General features: G+C 39.9%; 1 protein-coding gene across 1 annotated transcript in view; it reads right to left on the bottom strand.

Moving 5' to 3' along the window:
• The window catches only part of astn2 (astrotactin 2), a 228,906-nt gene that overhangs the window by 6,222 nt on the left and 198,130 nt on the right, over positions 1 to 24,554 (bottom strand). The window contains exon 20 of the mRNA XM_029516439.1: positions 8,525 to 8,666. Within this exon, the coding sequence (XP_029372299.1) occupies positions 8,525 to 8,666 (142 nt within the window). The remainder of the gene's footprint in view (positions 1 to 8,524; positions 8,667 to 24,554) is intronic.

A 24,554-nucleotide genomic window follows, 5' to 3' on the forward strand; every position in this document is an offset into this window, starting at 1 on the left:
GGGGTGGTTTGATATTTGGTTTCGGTAACTTTTTGAAACATGAACTGTAAAGAAAGATGGAAGTAGCATCTGGCATGTGACACACAAGTTTCTTCTTTCTTGTAAGTCTCAAGCTTTCAGTTTTTAGCCCAGAGGTCACATCTTAGTGTAGCATCAGTGTTAAAGGACAAGTTTGATATTAAGGAGAATAAACTTAACTTTCTGGAGTTAGAACAGAACATGGAAAGCATATTTAACTCCATACCACAAATATAAAATTGCAACAATCAGCCAGTTAACTTTCCACATAGAGCCCGTGGAAGGAACCGGGTAAACAGCCACCCACAAAATACCATCGGTCTGAAATTATAAATTCTGAATGATTTCTTGGCTCTGAGCGGTTGCCGGCCAACCAGTGGCTAGATTGACATCTCACTTTCTTGTGTTAGAGCCGTTTTACTTCTTAGGTGGGGTGGCTAAGTTATACCTTTATCCACATTGTGGTCTGGTGACCTCATGCATTGCCAGCATAGCCCCTCCCACCTGCAATGTGAGCAGACGTCTCATCCAAATAACTTAAAACATGGCTGATAGCTGTGTGGTTATGGAAAAGGGTACCCTTTATGACTAATGATATTTATGTTGCTTTAGAGCAGCTGACTGCACAATGTAAACAGCATGTTATCTGCCCCCCCCTTTTTAAACATTTTAGGTTTTTCATTATATGGAAATGTGTGATGAATAACGCACTGTTCTGGTGGACATTGTTTTGTTAGTGAATATGTTTTGTTTGGTTTTGTTTTTTTTGGGGGGGAAAAAAAATAGAATAAATTCCAGAAATTGCCTTTGGTTGACATGCACTGTTTTTCTTACTGTGGGAGAAGTTTTCAAAAAAGTGAATTAAGTATTGAGAAATGTTTGTAAGTAGTTATGAAAAACTGTAAGCTTTCGGCAGTATTTCTACAGAGTTACCACAGTAAAAACAACAGAATGACAAAAGGGAAACCGCAAAACACAGTGAGACAAAATGAACAACTCAAATGGAATTCCGATGCAAAATAATTTTAGAAAATACACGAAAATAAAGAAATTAGGATATTACTGTTTTTACAAACGTTGCTTTTCTTCCTGAACCCATTTGGCTTTTTTTTTTTTAATAATATCTTTTGAGTGCTTTCCCAATGCTGTCAAATGACTGTTTTGTTTGTAACATGAACAGTTTGGACATTGCTCACATAGTTTGTCCACTCTTGTTATTCAGCAGAGTGGATGTGGTATTCCTGAAGAATATCACAAAAGAATCACAGGCCTCTTCGGCTCCTCTGCCCAGCAAAACAATGCAGGCATGTAACAGTCACACTGTTTAAATTATGTGGCCACATAACGTGCAGATGGAGAGAGGAGGGGGGAGGCGAGCAGGCAGGGGGGACAATGAGGTGGGAGTTTTTATCGAGGCAATTTGTTAAAAGTCTTATTCAGGACCCAGGACGTGAGCTTGCCAGACTTTTACTGCTGTTTTTGGTTGTTTAATTGGTTGGCATCAATGACAGGTACTGTTTCCCCTTTCATAGCCCCTGCAGCCATTACTAGATTGTTATGTATAATATTAAAGCTGTTGCTGTCAGGAGGTTAAGCCTGTCAGGGTCAGCTTTCTGAATCTGAATTTTTTGGTAAAAGATGAATTACGTAGTTATAATCCATTAAAATTTTTTTTAGAACTGACATGGATAAAAAGGACTCTTAGCCAGTGGTGAAGTTCTTATTCATTCATGAACACTAATAGTAGCAGTCATGGGGGACCAGATGGACAGTGTGGTGTCTGAGCTCTGCGGGCACTCAATGATAAAGATTGCCGGGGAGAACAAAGGAGCCCGTCACTGTCTGGCCTGCCCTGAGAATGTCAAAACATCAAGTAACAGAATTGGCAACACACACTTCCCATTGTCTCCATTTCTCCATCTACATTACTTGCATGTAGCTCAGCTCAGTCTGCAACCCCCCCCACCCCTTTCTAATTCGCCCTCTCTCACGTCTATTTCAAGGCTGTCTGGCTGAACATGGATCCTTTGGAAGCTGCTCTGTTTTGTCCGTGTGCCATAGTTTTGAAAGCTCAGCAAACGATGAAGTGGATAAATGGCAGATTAATGTTTGTGTAAATTAACAATGTTGCCATTAAAGTAGCCATTGTCCTCTAATTTAATGAGAGAATGGAGAGATGGCTGAACAAGAGATGACAAGACAGAAAGACCAGAGACAGACAGCCCGAAAGGGTGAGGAGGAGAGAGGGAGGAAAGAAGGGGGGGCGGTGAGAGAGGATCAATTAGGGCAGTATTTTTGGCACGCGGAGAGAAGCCAGGGCAGTAAGGGGGATGCCTTTTCCATGACATCAGCGGTTGACACACATCGGTTGAACACAAATCATTCAAAGCCACTTAGAATTGTTTCCCACTGCCCGGACAATTTGCGGCAGCAGTATCTGATGCCTTTGAAACCCTCATCATGCATCATGTTGGTTCAACAGACCTAAATAAAATTCTCTTGCCCTTCAATCAATATCTGAAAACTTCACTCAGGTCTGAATGAGCTCATATGCAGATCAGTAACGCTACAGCCAGCAGTAATAATGAGAATGTCATGTTAACTGCTTGATGTTATTAGAGTATTGACCCTCATTTCAATAATAACTGAAAAGGTATGCCAGACAGGCAAGGTGACCAGTATGTTATGGTGGATGAACTTGTGCTGTGCTGCCATTTTTCCACTAATCCTAACCCTAAGCCATTTTTATTCAACAAAAACAAATAAAAACCAGAGTGAACCAAGTTAAATATACATATATTGTAAAACATGGACAGTTAAAGCAGCCGCCTTAAAAAAATATGGACTTGCTCCTTGTGTGGCTGCTTGGCTCATGTTTTTGTGTTATTTATCTGGTGTACTTTGTGTGTTGTGCATATAACAACCGACAAGTCACTAACAGACATATATAGATCAGGTTTTGGTGGTATGTAGCGCCGCACTGGATTGCAATCAAAAAGAAATAGAAGAAAATATAAGTTAGATCTCCAAACTTAAAGGTATCCATATTAAAATGGTAACGATGCCACTGATTAGTTATGTCAAGGACATGGGTCTAATTTGAGCCTGCCAAAAGCAGATGTTGGAAACAAAAAGAGAAAGAGATTAAACTGCAAGGATGGCTGCCGAGTTGTGAGTAATGAGACTCCTTTCACTGAGACAGGGGGGACAACGAATAATAACTCATACCCCTGACGTATTTTTGGTTTCGTTTCTGCATTTACCTCAGTGACCCCAAGCCAATGCTGAAGTTTGAGCCGTCACTGAAGGTTGGCAACGTCCAGCTTCGACCTCGCCATTTCAGAAGAGCAAGAACGATTCCACCTCGCAGGGCCAGTCATCAACACTCAACCTCTTGGCAGCTGTAATATTCGTGCCTCAAACACTGGATGTCCATATGGGTGTTTTCAATTACTGCGGCTGATTAGACCTGCCCACAGCGTGAGGCTGGCCAAAGCAACGCACCTAATGCACGCAAAAAGTAGATTTAGTTGACTTGTGATTCTTTTCCGAGCAGTTCCGATTTTCAAAGAGACTTTTGTGGACGTCAGATATCTTTTCGAGAAATCAAAAAATCAATTTGAGGATCCTGAAACAGACTGACTCTAATATGATGGCAGAAAACAGGGTCACCTGTCCCACTGTGACAAGTTCAACAAAGCACAAGGCTGACGGAGACGTGAGCCAACTCAAGCTTGTAACGTCGCACACAGTCAGGAATAGAGCTCTAATCAAGCAACACAAGTGAAAACATGTGTGGCCGGACACTGAGACTTTAATCCCCCTAGATGCAACAATAACTCTCAAACTTCTCAACTACTGCCAGTTGCCGGGACAAGACACACTGAATTACAAGCGAGGTAACCACCAGTTTTGGTGATTCGGTGGTTTAAAAAATATTTTTAGCTCCTACATAGATATATTTGTGCAATTGAGTCTGCATTTCAGAATGAAGAAAAATATGTGCTGGTGCACTGCTGGGGACCGTTGTGTGTTCTTGGTGATGAGAACAAGTGAAACAGTTGATGGTTGACTTTTAACTGCTGACATATGAAATAAAGTAAGAGTGAAGTATAATTTCATGAGTTAAGGCAGCAGAAACATGGAAGAGGAACTGAGACAAACTGGGTGCCTGGAGATGAGGCCTTAAATAGTCTAGAACAATTAGAAAGAGCCGAGGCGCAACAGGGAGATACGGGGCAGACTGGGACTGACAGACCACTGAGAAGATTCAGGGTCTGACAAGTGATACAGACAGCAAGGGCGTGATCTTGAGCTATTTATAGATATTACACTAAAGTTGTGTCCAGTTATTATAACAAACTGCCATTTAAAAACCAGCCAGGGGCACAGCATTGATCTAACACACCCCTGTAATATTACAAAAGCTGTAAGGATTGGCTTTTAAAACAAAATGAAAATTGGCCCTTGATATTCATTCTAATTCTATAAATGTAATTCTAATGTATATAACAGTATAAAGTAAATTAACGTCTGGGCTGAGGTTAAAAACCCAGGTTTTTTACTTTAGATGTTTTTGGCATCAAGATTATAGCCATTATATTGGTAAATGGTGATTATTTTCTAAAAATTCAGCTTTTGAAATGAGGTGTGTAACTTTTCATAGAGCAAATAGCGTTTCGCTTGCCAGGGCAACATTAGGGATATAACAGTCTTGGTAATGATCAAGTGTAAAGCCAATACCAGTAGAAGGCTTATCAGACCCTTGATTAAGACAAGCGGAGTTGGCTGCAAACAGATGTGCCCTCAGACGTAATTCCGACGTAATTCTGCCCTTATCAGAGAAAAACAACACTGTGGGGAATGCCTAAACAAAGATAACTCTGCTACAAAGTTGGAAATGAGGCTCTTGTTGCAGGTTTTTGTTTGTGGAAGCCTAACTTCTACAGATTAACCTAATAGTAGTTTCCTTCCCTGCTCACTTCATCTAGTGTCAAAGCCTTTAAGAAACTTAATATTAAAACTCTGCTTTGAGCACCTGTATTCCTGCTCTTTTGGTGCTTAACACAATGAAATAAACTTTTCCACATTTACCAAATAAATACAACAACAAAAAAACCCACACTGGGTTAAATGTAACATTTCTTTACTTTGTCTTCTTGATTTAACTTCCAAATTTACTGGAAAGGTTCCCTCCATGCTGATGTTTGAACTTCAGTTGGGAAGTCATATTGAACAATTTCAACTTAAATTGTAACTTACAGACACATCACATTCAAATCTACAGTCCATATAGACAGGGTATGACTCTACATCAGGTTTCCCACAACTTCAAATCCCGGCAGTTTTTTTGTTTTTTTTTTGAGGATCAACATGGAGCTTCCCAAAACAAACCAAGGCCTCCGGATAGCAATATCTTTCTACACACAAGACCCTTAAATGAACCTGAGAAGACAGTGACAGGCCTAGAGGACTGCTTGATTCATGTGCTCAGTGTCAGTCACAACAACATCTGGGTCCTGTCTGGGTCTCCTTTTGCTGCTGCTCTTGCAACTTTATTTCAAGAGGCTCTCCTCAAAAATTAAGGGAACGCTTAGTGTTCACAGTAAAACTTCATGAATATCAATCTGTCCATTTATGAAGCACAGGTGATAGTGAATCAATTTCACCTGCTTTGCTTCCGAATCAAATGACAGTATGTGCAATGCAAAGGCAAAAAAAAAAAAAAAAAAAAGAATGCTTTTGAATGTGGTGGCCACAGACAGCTGCTCCCTCCTTTATCCTTCCTGACTGCTAACATTGGGCAGTATCTGCAATGCAAACAGGTTACACAGGTAGTCCAGCTCTTCCTGGTTGGCACATCCATATGTGCACAAGCAATAAGGTTACCCACATTTCCCGGCGCATTCTCGAGAGATGTCAAAGCTAACGGTACCTTTGCTGCTAGGGGCCCTGGGTTCCTCCTGGAGCAAAACAATGCTGGGCCTCATGTGGCCAGGGCGGATAGGCAGCTCTTGGATGACAAAGGCATTGATGCTACTGACTGACCTTCACAACTTAAATCCAACTGAGCACCAATGAATCATTATGTATCTGCCAAGTGCAGGAGCTCACTGAAACTCTGATCCAGGTCTATGGGGAGACACCCCAGGAAACTCATCAGGGGCATGGCCAGATATTGTCAGGAATGTATACATGCATGTAAAGGCTGTACACACCCACATACATGTCCATTTTATGAGTTTCACTGATGAAATTCCCAAATTTTTGCTTTGATTTTCCGTTATGATTGTGAATCCAGTGCTCAATAGATTGATGAGTTTGGTTTCCATTAACGATTGTTGTGTCATTTTTTTTTTTTCCTGACATCAGCAAAAATTTTCAGCTTGAATGATTTGTTCATTAAGGTCCAATGTGTGATTTAAGTGTTCCCTTGGTCCTTTTTGGCACTCTACATTTCTAATCTGAAATGCCTCCCTGAAGAACTTACCCTACATTGATTGATCACTGCAGTGTAACCTTATAAAGCAGTCCAGTCATTAATGCAACTAACTTTGCAATTGTTTTTGACATGGTGCCAGAGAAAAGTTGAGTCAGCTCTGTAGTACGTTTTGAGTTTGCAGTATTTTAATATGAATGAATGAATAATAATGAAGTAACATAAACAGGTTTCACTGTCAAATTATCCGGTAACACATCATACTTGAAAGCTAAGACAGCTGAAACTAATACTCAAGTGTTTTTTAGGTTCTGTGATATCTCCTGGAGGGAAACTGATCTGCATGAAAATATGCTGGTACTTCCTTTTTTGATTGTATTACTGTACACATAGTTTAACTTATGTTAGGGTGATGTCCACAGTGGCGATAACTGCATGGAATGACTTCAGGCAATATGTACACATAGTTTTTGATACCAGGATCTTTCTGCCTTCATTGAAAACATTCTCCTATGACCAAATCCAACATAAAAGAAAGGAAGCATCCACTAATTCCACCATGTTGAGACTAAGTATGTTTCCTTGGTTAACTGGACCCAGCTGTTGTTCAGGAGCAGGTAACAAAATTCACCCCCTCAAAGAAAATAACATGTATAGTGGGAATTGAAGGCACCTCGGGGAGAATGTGGTATTGCCGACATTTGCCAAGTCCTTGTTGTTTAGGATAGATGCAAACATGGCCACAACATAATTTGCAATGAAATGAATTGTCTGTAAATGGTAATTAGAAACAGCGAACTCATAAAAACAGTCAATTGGGTAGCGATGATTGTTGCGAGCTGAGAACAAGAGCAACATCACTGAATCTTTTAGTGAGCAAGAGACGACAATGTAGCCTTGGCACAGTTATACTCTTTCTGTTGACTTTATAGGTAGAGAAAGCTAAGAAATTTTCCAGATAAATTTCAACATACAAGTAAGTGGCAAGTTTACAACAAGATAGCTAAAGTGTTTCCAAATGCCTTCACATTTAATGGAGAAAGCCACATCATTTGAGTTGAATGTCTTAAGTCTGCTGACCAACACAGCGATTCCCTGAAACACTCTGATCCATCCACACATTTGCTTCTGTGGTAATGGAAGCTTCAGTCCTCCAAACTTTTCCCAAACCCTGAACACTGACCAAGGAGTCACCTGGGCTAAATAAATCGTATGTTTCGATATGTGTAGAAAAGCGATTATGGATTTTTGGAAAAAGAGGTTTTATATCACACGCACTTGTCATGGAGAGTTCATGACTAGCCCAGAAGGCCAGCGACAGAACATGGTTCAGATCGGACAAACTGCTCCTTTGAGCCAACCCAGAGCTCTCAGGCGTATTGTCGACCGCATCAGAAATTAAAAGTATTTAACCCTGATGAAATGGCCATCCACACAGGTGGGTAAAAAATTTGAATAGAAGCACGCAACAGCGTTTTCCTCACCACATTAGTAATCACACAGAGACTTGTTTTGTGTCTGAAAAATGAGCTCCTGAGTATATTCAGCAGTGCCTCTCTTGGTAGCAGATCTGGAAGAGGAGTCAAACCTCTGCCCAGGAGTATGAGTCTACTTTGCACCTACTTATGGGGACAGTTTTCCAATTATGAAAAAGGATGAAAGTGGTGATTATAGATGTCTGAAAGTCTTTGTCTTGACTTTTATCTGCTGCCATTAAATACCAGGAGGTCCCAAAAAGCTCTCAGGGTCACAGAAAACCCCCAAAACCCGCCATATGATCCAGCAGCTAATCTAAAATCTGTAAACTCTTTGAGCTTCTTATATACTGTATATTGTTTCATTGACACACTCATTTGGAAATGCTTTACGTCAATAATATAAAAATGACTGAATCATTACACTCATTGAGATCTGATTATAATTGAGGGCATACAATAGTCTATACATATGTGCAGGAAGCTTGAGATTATGGATTCAGGAACTACAACACAGCATAACACTAGAAGATATTTGCGATTACATTAGTTACTCAATTTACTCAGAAAACTTTGCAAATGTCAAACTTACTTGTAGAGGCTGTCAGGCTCCAGGCACTTGAAGACCACTGAATATAGCAAGGAGTGTGGATGGTCTCCGCTTCTCTTCCCAGCAACAACGCAGGATGAACCCAAACCAGAGAACAAATCATCCATCAAACTCAGAACCTCACCTGGTTAAGATAGGAAATGGGAAGGGAAGAAGAAATGGTGAAAAATGAACAGACAGAAAGCAACAAAGAAAACTGGACAAAAAAATGACTTTGAAATGTTATTTGAACCGATTTCCCATATGTCATATTATATGCCGAAAAAGGGGTAAAAAAGCCAAACTTATCTTTCAACAATATCTTTCATCTTTTGTTTCACAGTTAAACAAAACACTGCCACATGTTTTGGTTCCACCACATGTTTCGACAGAAAAAAAATAACAAAGAAAAATTAAAACAATGGCTCACAACATGAGCTTAGTTATGAATGAAATGCGTTTGGGAAACCTTCGCAAATTTTCCTTATCAATGATTGTGCCATTTGACTCTGCTGTTATGAGTTTCACCTCTGCCTCGTCCAATGGGAGCCATTTGCCAGCACAAACCCTGAGGCTAAATTAAATATGACGTTTTACTGGCAGCAACCCATAGCCACCATGTTATAGAACTGTAAGAAAACAGATTTTCTTTCCTTTATGGGCACATGGTACTGTTACTGTGATATCTCACTGAGCCCTCTTGTGTCTCACAAAATACTGCTTCACAAGTTGTGAAATATCTTTCATGTCAGCTTACGGGAAAAGCTAGCGATGCACACTTGTTCATTTAGACACACGCATACATGCAGCCAGTTTCCAGTACTCATGGGGGTGATGGAAAAAAGAGAGAGCTGTCAAAATAGTTTAAAAGCTCTCAAACGGTTGGATTTCCAACTATTTCTACATTAGCTAAAGGGCAGCTTAGTTTTAGCTTATGATACATGGGCCAACTTATAAACACAGGGAGTAGGTCTGGCTGGTAGGGCACATGGGGATGGTAAGAAAAGGTTGCAGAAGAGAGGAAAAAGAACTGCACGAATGAATGATTTGACCTTTTCACAGAAAGAGCTCTGTGTATAGGAGGTTTCCCCTTAAACACATTCCTGTGCTGTTGCAGTGTTGCTCCTTCAGGGGTTTTACCTTTTGAAAGTTAAATCTCAAAATGGACTATTTAATTTGTTTTTACAACCTATCTTATCTCTGTAAAAGAAATCGTCAATATTAATGTTGTGTGATGTCAATTTTGTTTTAGTCAATATTATTTTATTGCCTGCTATCTATTGCCAAACCTAAGCAAGAGTGATTATTCTGTGTCCCAGCTGGGATTTAAAGTTTTTCAATTCATTGTACTTCATTTCATTTTTAAACACTATTATCGATGGAACAGATATATTTCATGGGATTGGAGCTTCCTGAAATAAATTTTACTTTAATCTGACCCTTCTAACCCTAACGCTGCTACCACTTTGAAAAACTTTATCTTTCAATGATGCAATCTATTATCTGCGAGAAAAGAATCTGTACTTGTTTTGCTGCGCACAGTTAGTCAGTTAAACATGTTATTTGTTGTATTTGTTTGATTTGTTGATTTGTGACACATAATGCTATGCAATGTTTTGTTTACCAAAATCATAAGTACACTGTGTTTGCGACCAATTTGATCTATGGTATTTGATCATAGGTTTGCCTGTCTGCGAATTCTCATGCACAGTATGGACGGTCACAACTGCACATCAGTATCAGGAATTTTATGTCACTTGATAGTTAAGAGTGAGAGAAAAAAAAGAGAACATGCTCACTACAAAATGTTGTGGGACAAAACATTACACCAACAGAATATCTAGCAAACTTCTTCATCTTTGTAAAAGTAATTCTCATTGTGTGTTCACGATGCCTTTCAAGGCTATTCCCCTTTGGCCATTACAAGCAGCTTTGTAAAGAAATCATGGATCCCGTATTTGTGATTCTTCAAAAAGGTTAAAAGTAGACAGAGACCATTCTAAATGAAGCATGGAACAAAGAGGAGTAAATGGAGAGAAGGAAACAGAAGAAAGTAAAGAAGTAAAGAGATAAACGATGAGACAGAAAAGGAAAAGAATGGCAAGAGGCCTGATGTTTTATGGCTTTGGATGTATCATAAAGAGGAAAGAGCTGAATGAATGTTTTGATGATCAGTATAAATCATAGAGCTGATGCGTGACAGTTCAGAAGTATTCACCTGTGAGTTTTTAAGGAATGAGCTGATGCATAGTACAGTGGCACCATTTGGGATTATCTTCACTGGTGTGCTCTAAAATATGGCCAGATCTATGTCCAAGTTACGATTAAGAACAACCGCAATCTATTTTAACCAATAATAATAATTAAAAAAAAACATTGTATTGTTCCATACTGAAAACATCATTCATCACATCATCTGCTGGAAAATGTATAATCCTTGGCTAATGGTATCAAAACTTATTGAAGTCAGGCGTGAGTGAGCCTGGAGTCAAATCAGTTAAACAAGATTAGAGGTGGGTGGGTTAGAATTAGCCTGAATTAGAAAAGACTTTCACCAATGTGAAACATGCTGTACGCAAACAACACAACCACAAGATTGATGATCAAGGATTGTGTATTTGCATAATGCCGGACTGTTCCATAAAGAATAATCATAAAGGGTTTAAACATTTTTCACAGTTCGATAAATAGATATGAGGATACGATATAGTTCTGTGGATACTCTGCTTAGAAGTGGGCATCCAGGCAAAATGAGGCACAACGTAGAAGCAGTAACACAACCATGAACCAAAGCAGTACGAAGCATTGGTGCTACTCAGCATCTTGGGTCTGGCCTGGATGGTTCATGGTTGCATTGAGGGAGCACGGTGCCCCACCATGAAAAGTTTGACAAGTTAATAAAGTGGTCACAAGGTAGATCTTGAAAATGTAGCCCATTTATGGGATGAAAAAAATACAAATGGACAAGCATTTGCTTGAATCCGGGAAGACTTTGGCTAACAACAATTACAAAAACAGCAACAAAAAAATACAAATAGATCAGTCATAAAACAAAAGCCATAAGTTCATCAAAAACAAAATCCATGTGCACTACAGGTGAAAAATATGTTATGTCTCACAGAGCAGCATGCTCCCTAGCCTAAAACATGAGGCAATGTGTCATAATTGGACATTACATGTACAGTGTGAGTGGACCATTTTATGTCACTGACGGCACAGCGAAGCGCTTCAGTAAGTTTGATCCATCTGGAAGACTAAACCAAAGACAAATGTCTTTGGTCTAGTCTTTTGTGGCTCTTGAGTAGCTTACTGTATAATTATCAATTTAAGGACTCAGCAGGAGAGCACAGTGTGTGTTTTACTTCTTTTAATAATCGTATATCCTTACCTAGCAAACTCTACCCACACATTCCAGGGGTTTTTAAACAGAGCCATCTGAAAGCTGTAAACTTTTATGCAATTGCATAAATATAAGACCAGTACGCAAGTTTGGTAGGGGTACACAATGTACTATCATACGCACAGTAAAAGGGGTCAATAAAGGCCTTTTACATGTGCAAAGCTAATAATTCCAAACAATGACATCCTCAAAAATGAGGATGAGCAAACATGTGACGGCAATGAATGTATTAAATGTAGCAAAAGTAATTTAAATAGTGCAAAGAAATAATCATGTCAATGGTCCTGCTTCCTTTCTGTACTGATTTAAGAGACACCAAATACAATGTGAAGCTACTGAAGCTGTAGACTGATCCTACATAAGAACACTGTCAGAACGCGCTGGCTCCGTCAGTGTGGTGAAAGGTATCTGGAAATACTGTTCACTGCGTGTAACTATTACAAAGAAAAGCAAACATAATTTATGAGCAGCAGTTTATTTGCTCAGAAGTGTTCAAACTGGAAGGCGGATTCTGGTGTCTGATCTTATGAGTGCCGAACCTTGAACACGAGTCCAAATTCATTCTCAAAAACATTTGAACTCATCTAAAACTATGTGCTAATCTTTTAAAGCTTGGCTTTATGCTCCAGGCACATGGCTGTGGTCTCGGTCTGCATCTTTCCTAATCAAGCTGCTGCTTGACTCAATGTAGAGAGAGAGAGGAAATTCCAGCAACACTTGCTGCATAACAGTAATTTATGAATCAGGAGCACATGGTCTAAACATTAATGAAGGCAATATGCTAAAACACAGCGGAGTGGTTCTGTGGTTTTGCCTGAAATGACAGCAGAATTGGAACATGAATACACAAACAATTGGAATGAATGAATAAAAGGGTGAATGAGCGGGCTGAAATTCAAATGCATGACAAAACTGTTGTATGACTCACCTGCTAATCTGGAAGTTTTTTTTTTTTAGAAGCCACTGGCACACAAGTTGGCACACATGCATTCTACTAAGCACTTTCAATCATCTTCTGCCTCCGAGGTGGTAACTTTTAAGTGCTTGCATACCAATCGTTTATTAAGAATCGCCAAACAAACAACGCTTGCATTAACTATAGAATAAGACATTAAAACCCGCCCAAACGTAGCATTTACTGTTCTGCCCGTTTTGAGGGAGTCCTCTTGGGTAGGCCTGAAGTCCATCAACATTTCTGTCAATACCAAAGCCAAACCAGCACACAGCTGGCAAAAATTAAGGCCCCCAAAATTCTATTATGGTAAAAGCCATTTTGCGTGTTCTCCAGCTTACATGACGATGGTAAATGCCAGGTGACCTTTTTAGTAAGCAGAGAGGGGAACAAATAACAGCAAATCATGGGAACATGACGCGACGGGCTGACCGACTGCGACCAGAGACAACCACTTTGATTTAAACGCACACACAGGCCTTGTAGCTATGATGTAGCTGCAAACAAGTCAAGTTAAGTTTATTTTTACAGACCGATGGCATATACATAGTCTCAAAGGGCTTTGCTGGACCACAACGGCAACAGTTCCTGACCCAGTCCGACCTAGTTTCTAAGAAGACAAGGAAAACCCCTCTCAAAAAACCCTGGCACATAACAAAAAAAATAAAAAAATGAGGGAATGAGGACAGGAATTGGGGGTGGGGGGTATTCAAGACGAAATCCCTTAAACATGGGTGCAATAGGAGCTGTCGACAGGAAAATGAGCAGAGAGTTGAAATTTACTATACACTGTTTGTATAGAGTGAAAGATGCGCACTTCTGAAACATGCAGTACAGGTGTACATGCACAATTACAAGCAGGCAGACATACACAAGCACAACACAGGCACCCCTTATTTGCCCCTGTGTGGCTGGATGTAGAGACGGGTGTGTACATAGTGGCTCATCGGCATTTTGTCTGATGTTGGGAGCCAGACCTGCTATACTGTTATCCCTGACATATCATTTCAATTACACTGCTGAATTCAGGCACAGTGTAATTACCTCAACCATTAGCCCTGTACGTGCGCGTGTGTGTGTGTGCGTGTAAATCCTCAAGGTCAGTGAGTTCACTTATTAGGTTTTTTTTCCCCTTTTCTTTTTACTGCCCAATGAGGAAATTTGAGGGAAAGTGGCAGAACAACAAAATCACTGCAGTAAACCACCCTTTGTTCATTTTCTTAGCTGTGAGATTAGCTTCATTTAGACGAATGCATCTTAAATTAATATTTTTCTTTTCGACAACTTCTATCAGTAGTTCATATTTGCCAGTGAACAATTAAACATTAAAAATGCTGCAGTGTCGTTTTTTATGATACTTTTTTGTTTCATTGATACATGATCAGAAATGATAATTATCTTGTTTTGAACGATATATGTCATTTATTAGTTTTTGTTTTCCAATCAGGCATTTTTGCACCTCCAGCTTAAAGGGATTTCATGAGCTAAAAGTTATGTTTCTGTTTGTCCTCAGAATAACCTCTTTCTCTCTGTTCTCCCGAGTCTCTCTTTTTCTGCCGGCCTGCTATCAGTCCAGCCGACTGGCCGGTGGACTCATTTTAAACAAACAAAACACAAGTTTTATATTAGCAAACAAATCACAAGCTTTATTTTTCATGTGGCCTGCCAAACTTGCTAGGGGCCTCTTCTGTTAAACTGTCAGCAGCCTCCACTCCCCTACGTCACCTTCCTCACTTCCTTCCTTTCTCTCTCTCACACTCACGCACAGTCGACATTACACAGGTAAATACATTCTGCCACATGCAACATCATGTCACACAGTGCCACCTATAGAGGGAGAATGAAGGCAAAAACAGATATGAGATACATGTAAATGTGTTTGAGAGGCACCAAAGCTCTGAGGGAAAAATAATTCTCGAAGCAGGCTGAGTTGCATAAAATTGTCCAGGTTTTTCTAATAAGGTAGAGGGACATCCCTTTGGACAACCCTCCAGAGGCATTGTGCCTGCAGAAAGAAACATCATTTATTTATGAAAACACTTTTTCCATTGTTCAAGACAGAAAGCTAAAATAGATAGAAACAAATAGAAAAGAGTGCTTATTTTGAATCTGCATCATGTAATGTGTTACAGTGCATTCTGTATCCCCTTACACACAAATCTCCACTTGCACGCCCCCTGCACTATTACAATGTAAGTGTTATGTAACAGGTCATACAGCTTAAGTGCTGGCCTCAGGGTCAGCTGTAGGAGCATGTGTCATCTCTACACGCCAAACTGTCAGCAGCATCTTCTTTCACCTGAAAGCATAAAGCTTCATCTTGAAAGCGTGAAGTAAAGGAGTAACAAAGTATTGTGACGATTCTGCACAAAAAAAACAAACAAACATGGAGACAAAGCAAAAGAAAAGATAAAACAGTAGTAATGGCGCAACAACCCTTTGGATGATACTGCTCTTCAAGTCATTCCAGTCAAAAAGATGCAATATCTACAGTTCAGACATCTTAAGGAAACTTTCTTTTTTGCTGAAGCATTGTTCTGATCAACATTTCAACTTCTCTTATGACAGGAGCATCAGCAGTATTTTTCTGCTGTCTTCAGCAGCACATTGGAAAATTGTTCATTGCACATTTTGTTATTCCAACTGTTGGTCAAAGCAATAACTTGTTCCACTTACCTGAGGAGCACAGAAACATATCATCAGCACAACAACAACAACAACAAAAAGCTATCCATTTGTTCTCTTATTCTGTGAGCCTTCTTTAAATATATGTCATAGTGGTAGTTTACCGCAACATCAACATGCCAAAAAGCTAGCAATGAAAATGCTAAAACACTGAAGCAGGTGAAATGTTGTAATGCATTTATGCCATTTTAGTTTAGTTTTGTGTTAACATTCTAACATCAGCATAAAACAATGGAACAGGAAAATAGCTTTGCAGCTATTTAGTCATAAAAGAAAGTGCTGCACAAATTAAAAACTTAATGAAAGTTGAAAAAGTGCAAGATAAAAAGTAAAGGGTCATCAAAGTCACTGCATCATCCAGGGTGGAGGATGGCATGAGCGAATGTATCACATTTCCCAATTCACCAAAATTTTATGGCTGCAAAATTTCACCTTTCAAACTCTGAGATTAAGATTAATACAGTGTCTCATATTAAGTCCAAAACAACAGTCATGATTAAAAATGCCCTCAGTGGGAACTAAAATGGTCATTCAGAAATGCTCTCACATTATTTGTTTTTAATCTAGAATTCTTTGGCAACCATGGGTGATTTTATTGAAACCATTACCTGCATTCGACAAAAACAAAGTTGCCCAAGGTGAATAACCACTTCCAACTCTTATTAGCTTATTCTCTAAGCAAACTGTTTACAAAACATTTCCTGAACGTACTGACTGATGAGATTTTATGTTGTTGTTGAGAAATACAATGGATAGCTCAGTGGAACACTTTCATCTTGATTATGCCTTAATTTACAAGAGTAATAAGAGTATTACGCCAGATAACTGTCTGATTAATTTCAGACAGTTATCTGAAATTAATCAACTTCCTTCCAGCTAATAATAATTGAGTTTTCACCCAGGCCATGGTATAATCAAAGATGAGATGTGATATTAGAAGCTAAAGTAACATAAGGGTCTGAATGAAAACAGAGTAAAAGAGGTTAAGCAGATATAATGGCAAAAAAATAATGAATCAATTATTTCACCATCCCCTCGGACAAATTTGATGTTTAATTCTACTGTCACCCTGTCAATCACATCTAGTACAATGATGTTTCTGCAGCTTTCTGGCACAAGCAAACCACAATTAGCAGTATGGATGCCTTGGCTGATAATCAAACTGAAAGATATACCATGAAAACAAAACTTCTAATTAAATATGGACCAGGTAAATAGTCCACATACAACAGCCTACTAGTGGATGCCCCGTCTGTCCTACAGATTTTTCATTCTCGATTCTTTGCCCTTTCACAAGAAAATGGCCCTGCATAGCAAGGAACTGGGTCAGGTGCTGTGGTTCGTCACAGACTAATGGCCCCCTGGGTCCAGGTCTACCATTTTGATGTGAACCGTGTGTGGTCTGTTTTTACTGCCCCCGGCTCCTTTTACTGTGGCTCTGTCTCCCCTCGGATCGCTTCCTGGCACTAAGAATAAACCTCTGGCTGTTGACAGGCTGTTGGCTTGCGTCTTACTGTGATGCTGCACTGTATTGACTGGTTGATGTGTACAGCCAGCATCCACCTGCTGTACCACAAGACTGGCGGGCTCTGATGGCTTCAGCTGGCTCTGTATACACTAACAAGAGCTGTGCAAACTGAACGCTTTTGGACCTTTGTTTTCTCCGGATACCGAGACCAGTTGTGCCAGGAAACAGTGTGTAATGATTAGTACAGGTGTGGTGATCAAACTGATTGTCCTGTATGAAGGCAGTCAGTCAGGTTGGTAACTGGGAGTGTGTTGTGGTAAAATGTATGTAAAATAGAACAGGGGTTATCCATTGGGACTTAAGCTGTATGGCAATGAAGTTCAAGATTACGCACCAGTTCTCATGGTTTGTATGAGACCAGAGCTCCATAGCTTCTCAATGCATCCAAATGCTGATACTTTTTTTTTTTTTTTTCCATGTATGTCACACTTTTGTGTTACATTTCTCTCAGTCATATAAAGTATGCATTGGAACCTTTCAGTGTTGATTTGTGAATACTTGAAGTTTTAGTTGTGCAATGATCATGGTGATGAGAGGTGGACAAGATATCAGAAACACAATCAACTTATCAGCATCAATATGATGCTCTACAAATCAGCGCAATGCCACAGTGCCAGTTATTGTAGCTGACTAGAGCACAGATCAACAACTAAATAAGTCTAATTCATGATTGCAACAAATATAAGAAAATACATTTGGCAGGTTATTAGTTCTTAACTATATATTCATCCAGAGAGCATTTCCATCAAGGGTAAATGTGTATTTGAACCCTCTTAAGTGATCGCACTGGCCTCAATTCCCATGTTCAACTAATCAATCCTAATTTAATGCTTAAATGCATTTTAAATTGATTTTAGCAAGCGGCAAATTCAACATGGACCAAGTCCACATCACGCTAATTTCTGCCAATTCATAACATCCATAAATCTAATTAGTATCCTTATGACTGATAGGGATGCACTGCCCCTTGGTGCACAGCGATGATTGAAAAGGAATGCACCGAGGGGAAACATCCTTGTCTTGTGTCAATTACAATTCATACATAAATCCACTAACGTGACTTATCGGTTCCATGAGCACACATTAAGTGCTTATATTTACATGAGAGATGCCAAGGGACTGTCGTGGTAATTGAGCAAAGGAGAAAAAACAAAACAAAACATGAAATCAGGAAAGAAAAAGAGAGAGACAATAACTGTGTGTGATGAGGCAAAATGGGAAAGGAAGCAAAAAGGGAAAGGGAATGCAGAAAGCCCTTGGCCCCCTGCCTGCAATCTGCAATCTGCTGATGGTGAGGCTCGTGACGAGGAGGTGCACAGCGTCCATTTTTAGCGATGAGGTCATCTTTAATTAACAAAACAAAGAGAGTCAGCTGTGTCACTCCAATCTGTTATCTGCACCCATGCTCAAGGACACCGTTTATCTCCATATAATTCAATCTCTTTGAATGAGGGCTTATCGACACATTGGAGGGGCATTCTTGGGCTCAACCAATAATGGAGCTGTTACATAAACAGGGGAGGGGGATACCACTGACCCTGATCGCAGAAGAAATGGGGACATGAGGAAAGTGGTGAGGTATGTGGAGGTGCGACGTATGTGACAGAAGACGAAGAAGATCTGCACGTCAGGTATGCCAGTAAGCTGGCTGCATGAGCTGGGAGGAGGAAACTGGAGCTAAAATAAGGGCAAAGATCAAATGGCTAATCTGTTTCTCAGACCAACAGTGCTAGTCTGAGGTGACATCACTGCTGTGTAAATCTCAGTGCTGGTGCCGTCTGTATCGCTCCTCCACAATGTGATCTCTCTCTCTCTCTCTCTTTTTTTTTTTTTTTTTTATCCTTTTGTCATTTCTGCCCCCCAACCACACTTCTTCTCACTTTTCCACATTTTCATACAATCTCTTCTCACTTTCTCATTCTTGTCAACCCTTGTAATTTTCCTGCTCCTCCGTGCCCTCGGTTGTTCTTCATGTCCCAAATCAGGTGTCATACAGCGGTGACACAACACAGAGAGAGACTCACAGGTTTTTAATTAGCACCAAGTGTGTGCATATGTGTGAGAGTTGTGGGAAGCACAGTGCTACGCTGATGAGCGCTTTCACAAAAAAGTGTCACCTCAGCATAACTGTGATTTAAGGACAAGCCACCCAAATTAGCAGCTGACGAGACAATAGAGGAATTGTAAAAATGGGATAATGGAACCCAGAAGCTTTCTAAATTCAGCCAATCGGGGGTACTTTTGGTTAAGCCTTTTATTAGACAAATTTCATTACATTTTTGGCACATTCCATTTTTTTTCTGGGAACTCCCAGTGAGATACACAGGAAACAGAGCTTAAGGATGTCTGACATTATAGTGTAAGTAAGCCACTAATTATTTCCATGCAGTCAAAACACAGTCTCGAATCCCTTCGCAGAATCTGCAGTTGCAAACATCTTATAAGGCGTTCGTTCAGTTTCAAAGGAGATATTAGGGTTATTTATCTGACTGTGGCATCTTCGATGATTAGGATTTAAACGAAACCAGGTGAATTCTTTACCACTGGTCTCGCAACAAGTCAAATCAAAATAGGCTTAGAGGGTTGTATTTTTAAGCAGAGGTTAAAAGGACACACCTTTAATGCCAGTGTAGTACAATTAGAAGAACTTCCTGTTGCTATTTCATTGCTCAGTTATTTTTAGTTGTTGCAGCTATTGAAGCGAAATCTAGACATGAATGTGTTTTTATATTTAATCATTTTGATTATCAAATTTCTTAATATAATCAGTGATCGCCAATATCCTCTTACACATCACAGCTGGTTTGACCTATTGCTGTGGAGGAATGCTGAGCCCTACACTAATACATCAGCACTGCCTATATAACTGGCGGCTCTGTAAGTGCTGCCTCTGCCTTGGTGTGCCATCTAGAGGCCTGCATGAGGCCCAGTGAAGTGGATCACTCATTTGAGCATATCCATCACTGATGGGACTGAAATCATGGAAGCTTGTTAAAATGAGCTGCAAAAATGTTTATGGCCTTAAAGCTCTGAATCACAACTCATCAAAAACTCTCATTGAATGTTAATATAAACACTTAAAAAATATAAAAACTTATACAAGCAGAGACTGATTGGGCAACAAAATCGAAGCAATAGGCTACATGGCAACTATTCCTGAAACGGTATAAATCCACTACCTTTTATAAGATTTATATACTTTCCAATTGTGCCCGCAAATGCTGTACTAAAAAGCTGCTTTCTATGACTCATACAACACAGTTAGATATTGTCCTCAGATAAAATTTCCAAATTATTATTCTTTACGCTGAAACACCGCTCACTTGGTGGGATCATATGTGGGAGCAGACTACTAGGCTTTCATTTGACTTTTGCTCTGTCCCCTGAAATATGAGTGGGCTTAAACACCACTGACAGTCAGGATTTCCTATAAGTGCAGCTTATAGAGGACAATCACAGTCCTCTGTAAGCTTATAGTTACTCGCCTTTGCCACCAAAATTTACATTTGAACTTGGCCTGTCAATCAGGATGAGTTATCGCCCTTGGAGGCGACACAGTATATAGCCATAAATTTAGCCTTATGTCTGCCTTTTTCACTGCTTGAATGTATGCTATTCAGACAATTAACTTCAATCTTGGATGACCTCATCCTCACCTACACTTCATCTCGGTGACTTCCCTGCCTGTCTTACTGCCTTTATCCGAAAAGGTGATCCGTCTATATCTGCTCCATCTGTACATAACAAGCAGTGTTTGGATTCTTCTGCATTAACCTTAGGACCTGAACCGCGGCAGTAGTGACATTCTCTGGATGACCCTCCTAAACATTCTTAGTTTTCGTGACATGCTTCGCCTCATGTGGCGGTGACTGGTGGTTGGAAATTTTGCAGCCCATGATGATGATGATCCCTAAGACCACGCGCCGCACCTGGGGGGACAGAGCTTTCTCTGGTGCTGCCCCCGCCCTCTGGAACTCCCTCCCACAAAACATTCCTGTTCCACTCTGCATTTAAATTGTAACTCCTACATTGATCCTCTTTGGTATCAAACACTTTTTTATCAGTACCTTTGTACTTTTATCTGTCTGTAAGGCGTCTTTGAGTCCTGTTAAAAGCACTCTACAAATAAATGTATTATTATTAGTATTATTTTTCTTATTATTAGTGAGCTAACACCAAAGCATGGCTCCTTAGCATAGTTCCCTTGGCACCACCCAAACTACATGATGGCTCCATTACATTCCTCCTTTAAGTGGTTTTGTTTTATCCAATGAGATGACTAATTAATGCGGTGTCCCCACCATCAACTGTATTGAAAGGAGGGGTCAATTTTTCTGAATCAAGATGATCTCAACATCTGCATGGGGCGAGCATAGAGGGCATGGTCATGATGATGATGATGTCATGATTAGCAAGGAGTTTTAGAGTCATGGTCTCATAACATCCCAATGATGCTTATCACAGCCAGCGAAGGTCCAGAGTGGACGTTTGCTGATACTAATGGGTTGTTTTTGGGAAGGCTTTCCTAACCGTGTCACTGCTTGGTCTTTTGTGAAAGTTTCGAACATGTCGAAATTGGGCTTTTTGGTCAGTTTGGATTAATGGATGGAAAAGTAATTTCAATGGCCATTTATTATCTTGGCCATGACCAAACCAAAATGGATAGCATCCTAGCGTCCTATTTCTCAGTCATAGTAGAGTTCAGGGGGCAACAAAGTTGATTGGAGCCACACCAGACACAGTCTTTACATTCCTGGAAGAGAACTTCACTTTAGTGAAATCGGAGGCATTCAAGGATAGAAGGGAGTGGTATCTGCTACTGACGAGGGATTTTCTTTTTTCTTTAGGTGCCAGCAAACAGACAACCTCTTGTGATTAACTGCCAATGTAAACACTAAGACCAACTCTGGTGTATGTCAAGGTAACTTTGAGAGCACACATTTCAAGTCAATACTACAATGCTAGACATATATATTGTTGGTATATAGTGTGTATTTACTTTGGGTGTGTTTACTTTCGCTATTTGGCTCTGTCAATGTGATAGAAATCAGGACCAGTTGAATAGATTCTTGGATGGTCTTGGGATTTTTCTTTTAGGTCAAACTGTGGGTGGTAGTTGCATGAGACGGAATAGATGATAGTCATCCCCCCAAAAAACAAAACAGTAAAGTCAAAAGTCACTTTTTGTGATATGCTGTGTGATTTCTTTCGCACACGTTTTGCAACCATGCATATATGGGTCCATACCTGGTTGACGGTGGGGATATTGTGAGCCGCCAGTACGCCATGGCGTCCATATAAACAACAAGATGTATGAAGGGCTCAGCTGCTCTCCCTGCACATCAAAGCAGCAAGTCTATCTCCTAGTCACTGTTGACCTCAAAGGGAAGATTTGTGAGAGACCAGGGAGAGGCCTTCAAGAATAGATGGCTTTTTTTTCCAACCACCACTGATGAGTGGGTTGATCTAAGGGGATGTTGTTGATGGTTTGTACAGATGTGAGAGAAATGGGTGATACTACAAAACGACCTGATCCCTCTAAAGCCTTCCTCCTACAAAAAAAAAAAAAAAGAAAAAAAAAAAAAGAGGACAAACAGTAAAAGTGAAGAAATTGTGAGATATGTCAACAGAATAATGTAAAAAATTTAAATCATGACCTTTCGATGGGGCATCATGTGAGAAATGTTGGACGCCATGTTACTTTGATCTCTGTTTTTACTTTTCATACAGTTTTTTTGTTTTTTGTTTTTTTAAATCAAGGTGAAGTCATACTGTTGTCCTGTCTGTGTTTACAGCCAAACACGGAGCCATCCTTACTTGAGATGATGACGGCAGAAAAGGTCATCCTAATTCAATGAATGGGGATGAATTCGTGCTTCGAGTCGGATGTAAGCCAGAGCACACAGAGAAAGAAATTGACAAATTGCAGGGAGAGGTCTAAGCAGTATTAGAAGCAGCCAATGAGCTAATATCATTGATCCTTACACCGCCCAGCATCATGGTGGAGGGTGAATAACTTCTAAACAACAAATGACTTCACCTCTCACAACCTCTGTAGTATGTTATGTTATAAACAGATGTGGGATATCATCTCTAGAACTCACATCAAGCAAGACGGAGTCACATTAGTTACATTTATGGATCGTAGCATCGAAGAAAATACCATTCACAGTCAAGGACTATGATTGCATCCTGATTCATACAGGAAGCTGCTATGAGAGAAAGAACAGATCAAAAGAGAGGCATATTACATCATTTGAATCAGCTTATTAACATGAATAAAAGTGTTACCCGGCTTGTGGATAAACTCTTTTGGTGGTTTTAGAAAACAATTTATTCCCATGAATCCCAATTGAGGTGATGACATTTTTGAATGACTCTTAATCTGCTGATGTTGCAGGGGAGTTTTAAATTCAACGGAATGAGTAACGAAGCATTCATATTAACCTTGAAAAGAAAAGGTATATATATGCATATATATATATATATATTTTTTTTTTTTTACTAAGACTTTACTTAATAATATATTTGAAATATGCAGACACAGACTGGATTGCTAACACATCTGTAATCTCTTTTTAAATTAGACTGCTTGGGAAGCCCCAAATCCCAGATCTGTGGAAACCTGAAAGCTACATATGATTATATACATGTTACTTTAAAATCTGTACTTCAGGAGGAATACAGTCCCCCCTCCTATCCTCGTCTAGACAGTACTGACACAGAAACATGGCATTGGGAACCCAGTGAGGGCTGCATCCAAGTGGCTGCATCTCTACACTCTGTCTGCCATCTGTATGAGTGTGCACATGGCTAAATGTGTGTGCTCTGATTGTGTGACTCATGCTCAGCATGGCTGAGTGTTTGTGTGTGGCTGTCTGTTTATCTTTCCTCTCTCTCAGACACCAGCCCAAAGCAATGTTTCAACTTGGCAATGGATGTGGATGCAGGCTCAGCTTCTGTGGATGCCATCGCCGACTGAATCCCTTCCCCTGGATGCAGGTGCTGCACTTTTGACTGATGATGTTGGCAACAGCCTAAATCCCACCACACATTCTTTATCTGTGGCTCATATGCCTTCTGTCTTCAGTGGTGATATCTATGTACCCATCTTTCAACCCACAGTCCAAATAACCAGTTGTCAGTTTATTAGGAATTAAAGCTGCTGTATTCTGATTCAACAGTTGCAATAAATCTTCCCCTTCATGAAAGTTATGATGTTCAGCTTTTGCCCACCCAAATTACGTCAGTTAGGGCTGGCTGAATCCCAGAAACACCATCATAATGGCATACCAGTCAACAGCAGCACAAAATGCAACCTTCAAAATGAATCGACACGTCCTTAACAGTTTCAACAAAACTGTTTAGCGAGATTTTCCGAAAAATACTGAGAAATGTGAACATATAGCTTCAGCATCACTTTGAACTGTCTGCCCAAATACTATTTCTTAGTACCGGAGGTAAATGT

The sequence above is a fragment of the Echeneis naucrates genome, chromosome 12, assembly GCF_900963305.1.
Source record: "Echeneis naucrates chromosome 12, fEcheNa1.1, whole genome shotgun sequence".
Taxonomy (NCBI): domain Eukaryota; kingdom Metazoa; phylum Chordata; class Actinopteri; order Carangiformes; family Echeneidae; genus Echeneis; species Echeneis naucrates.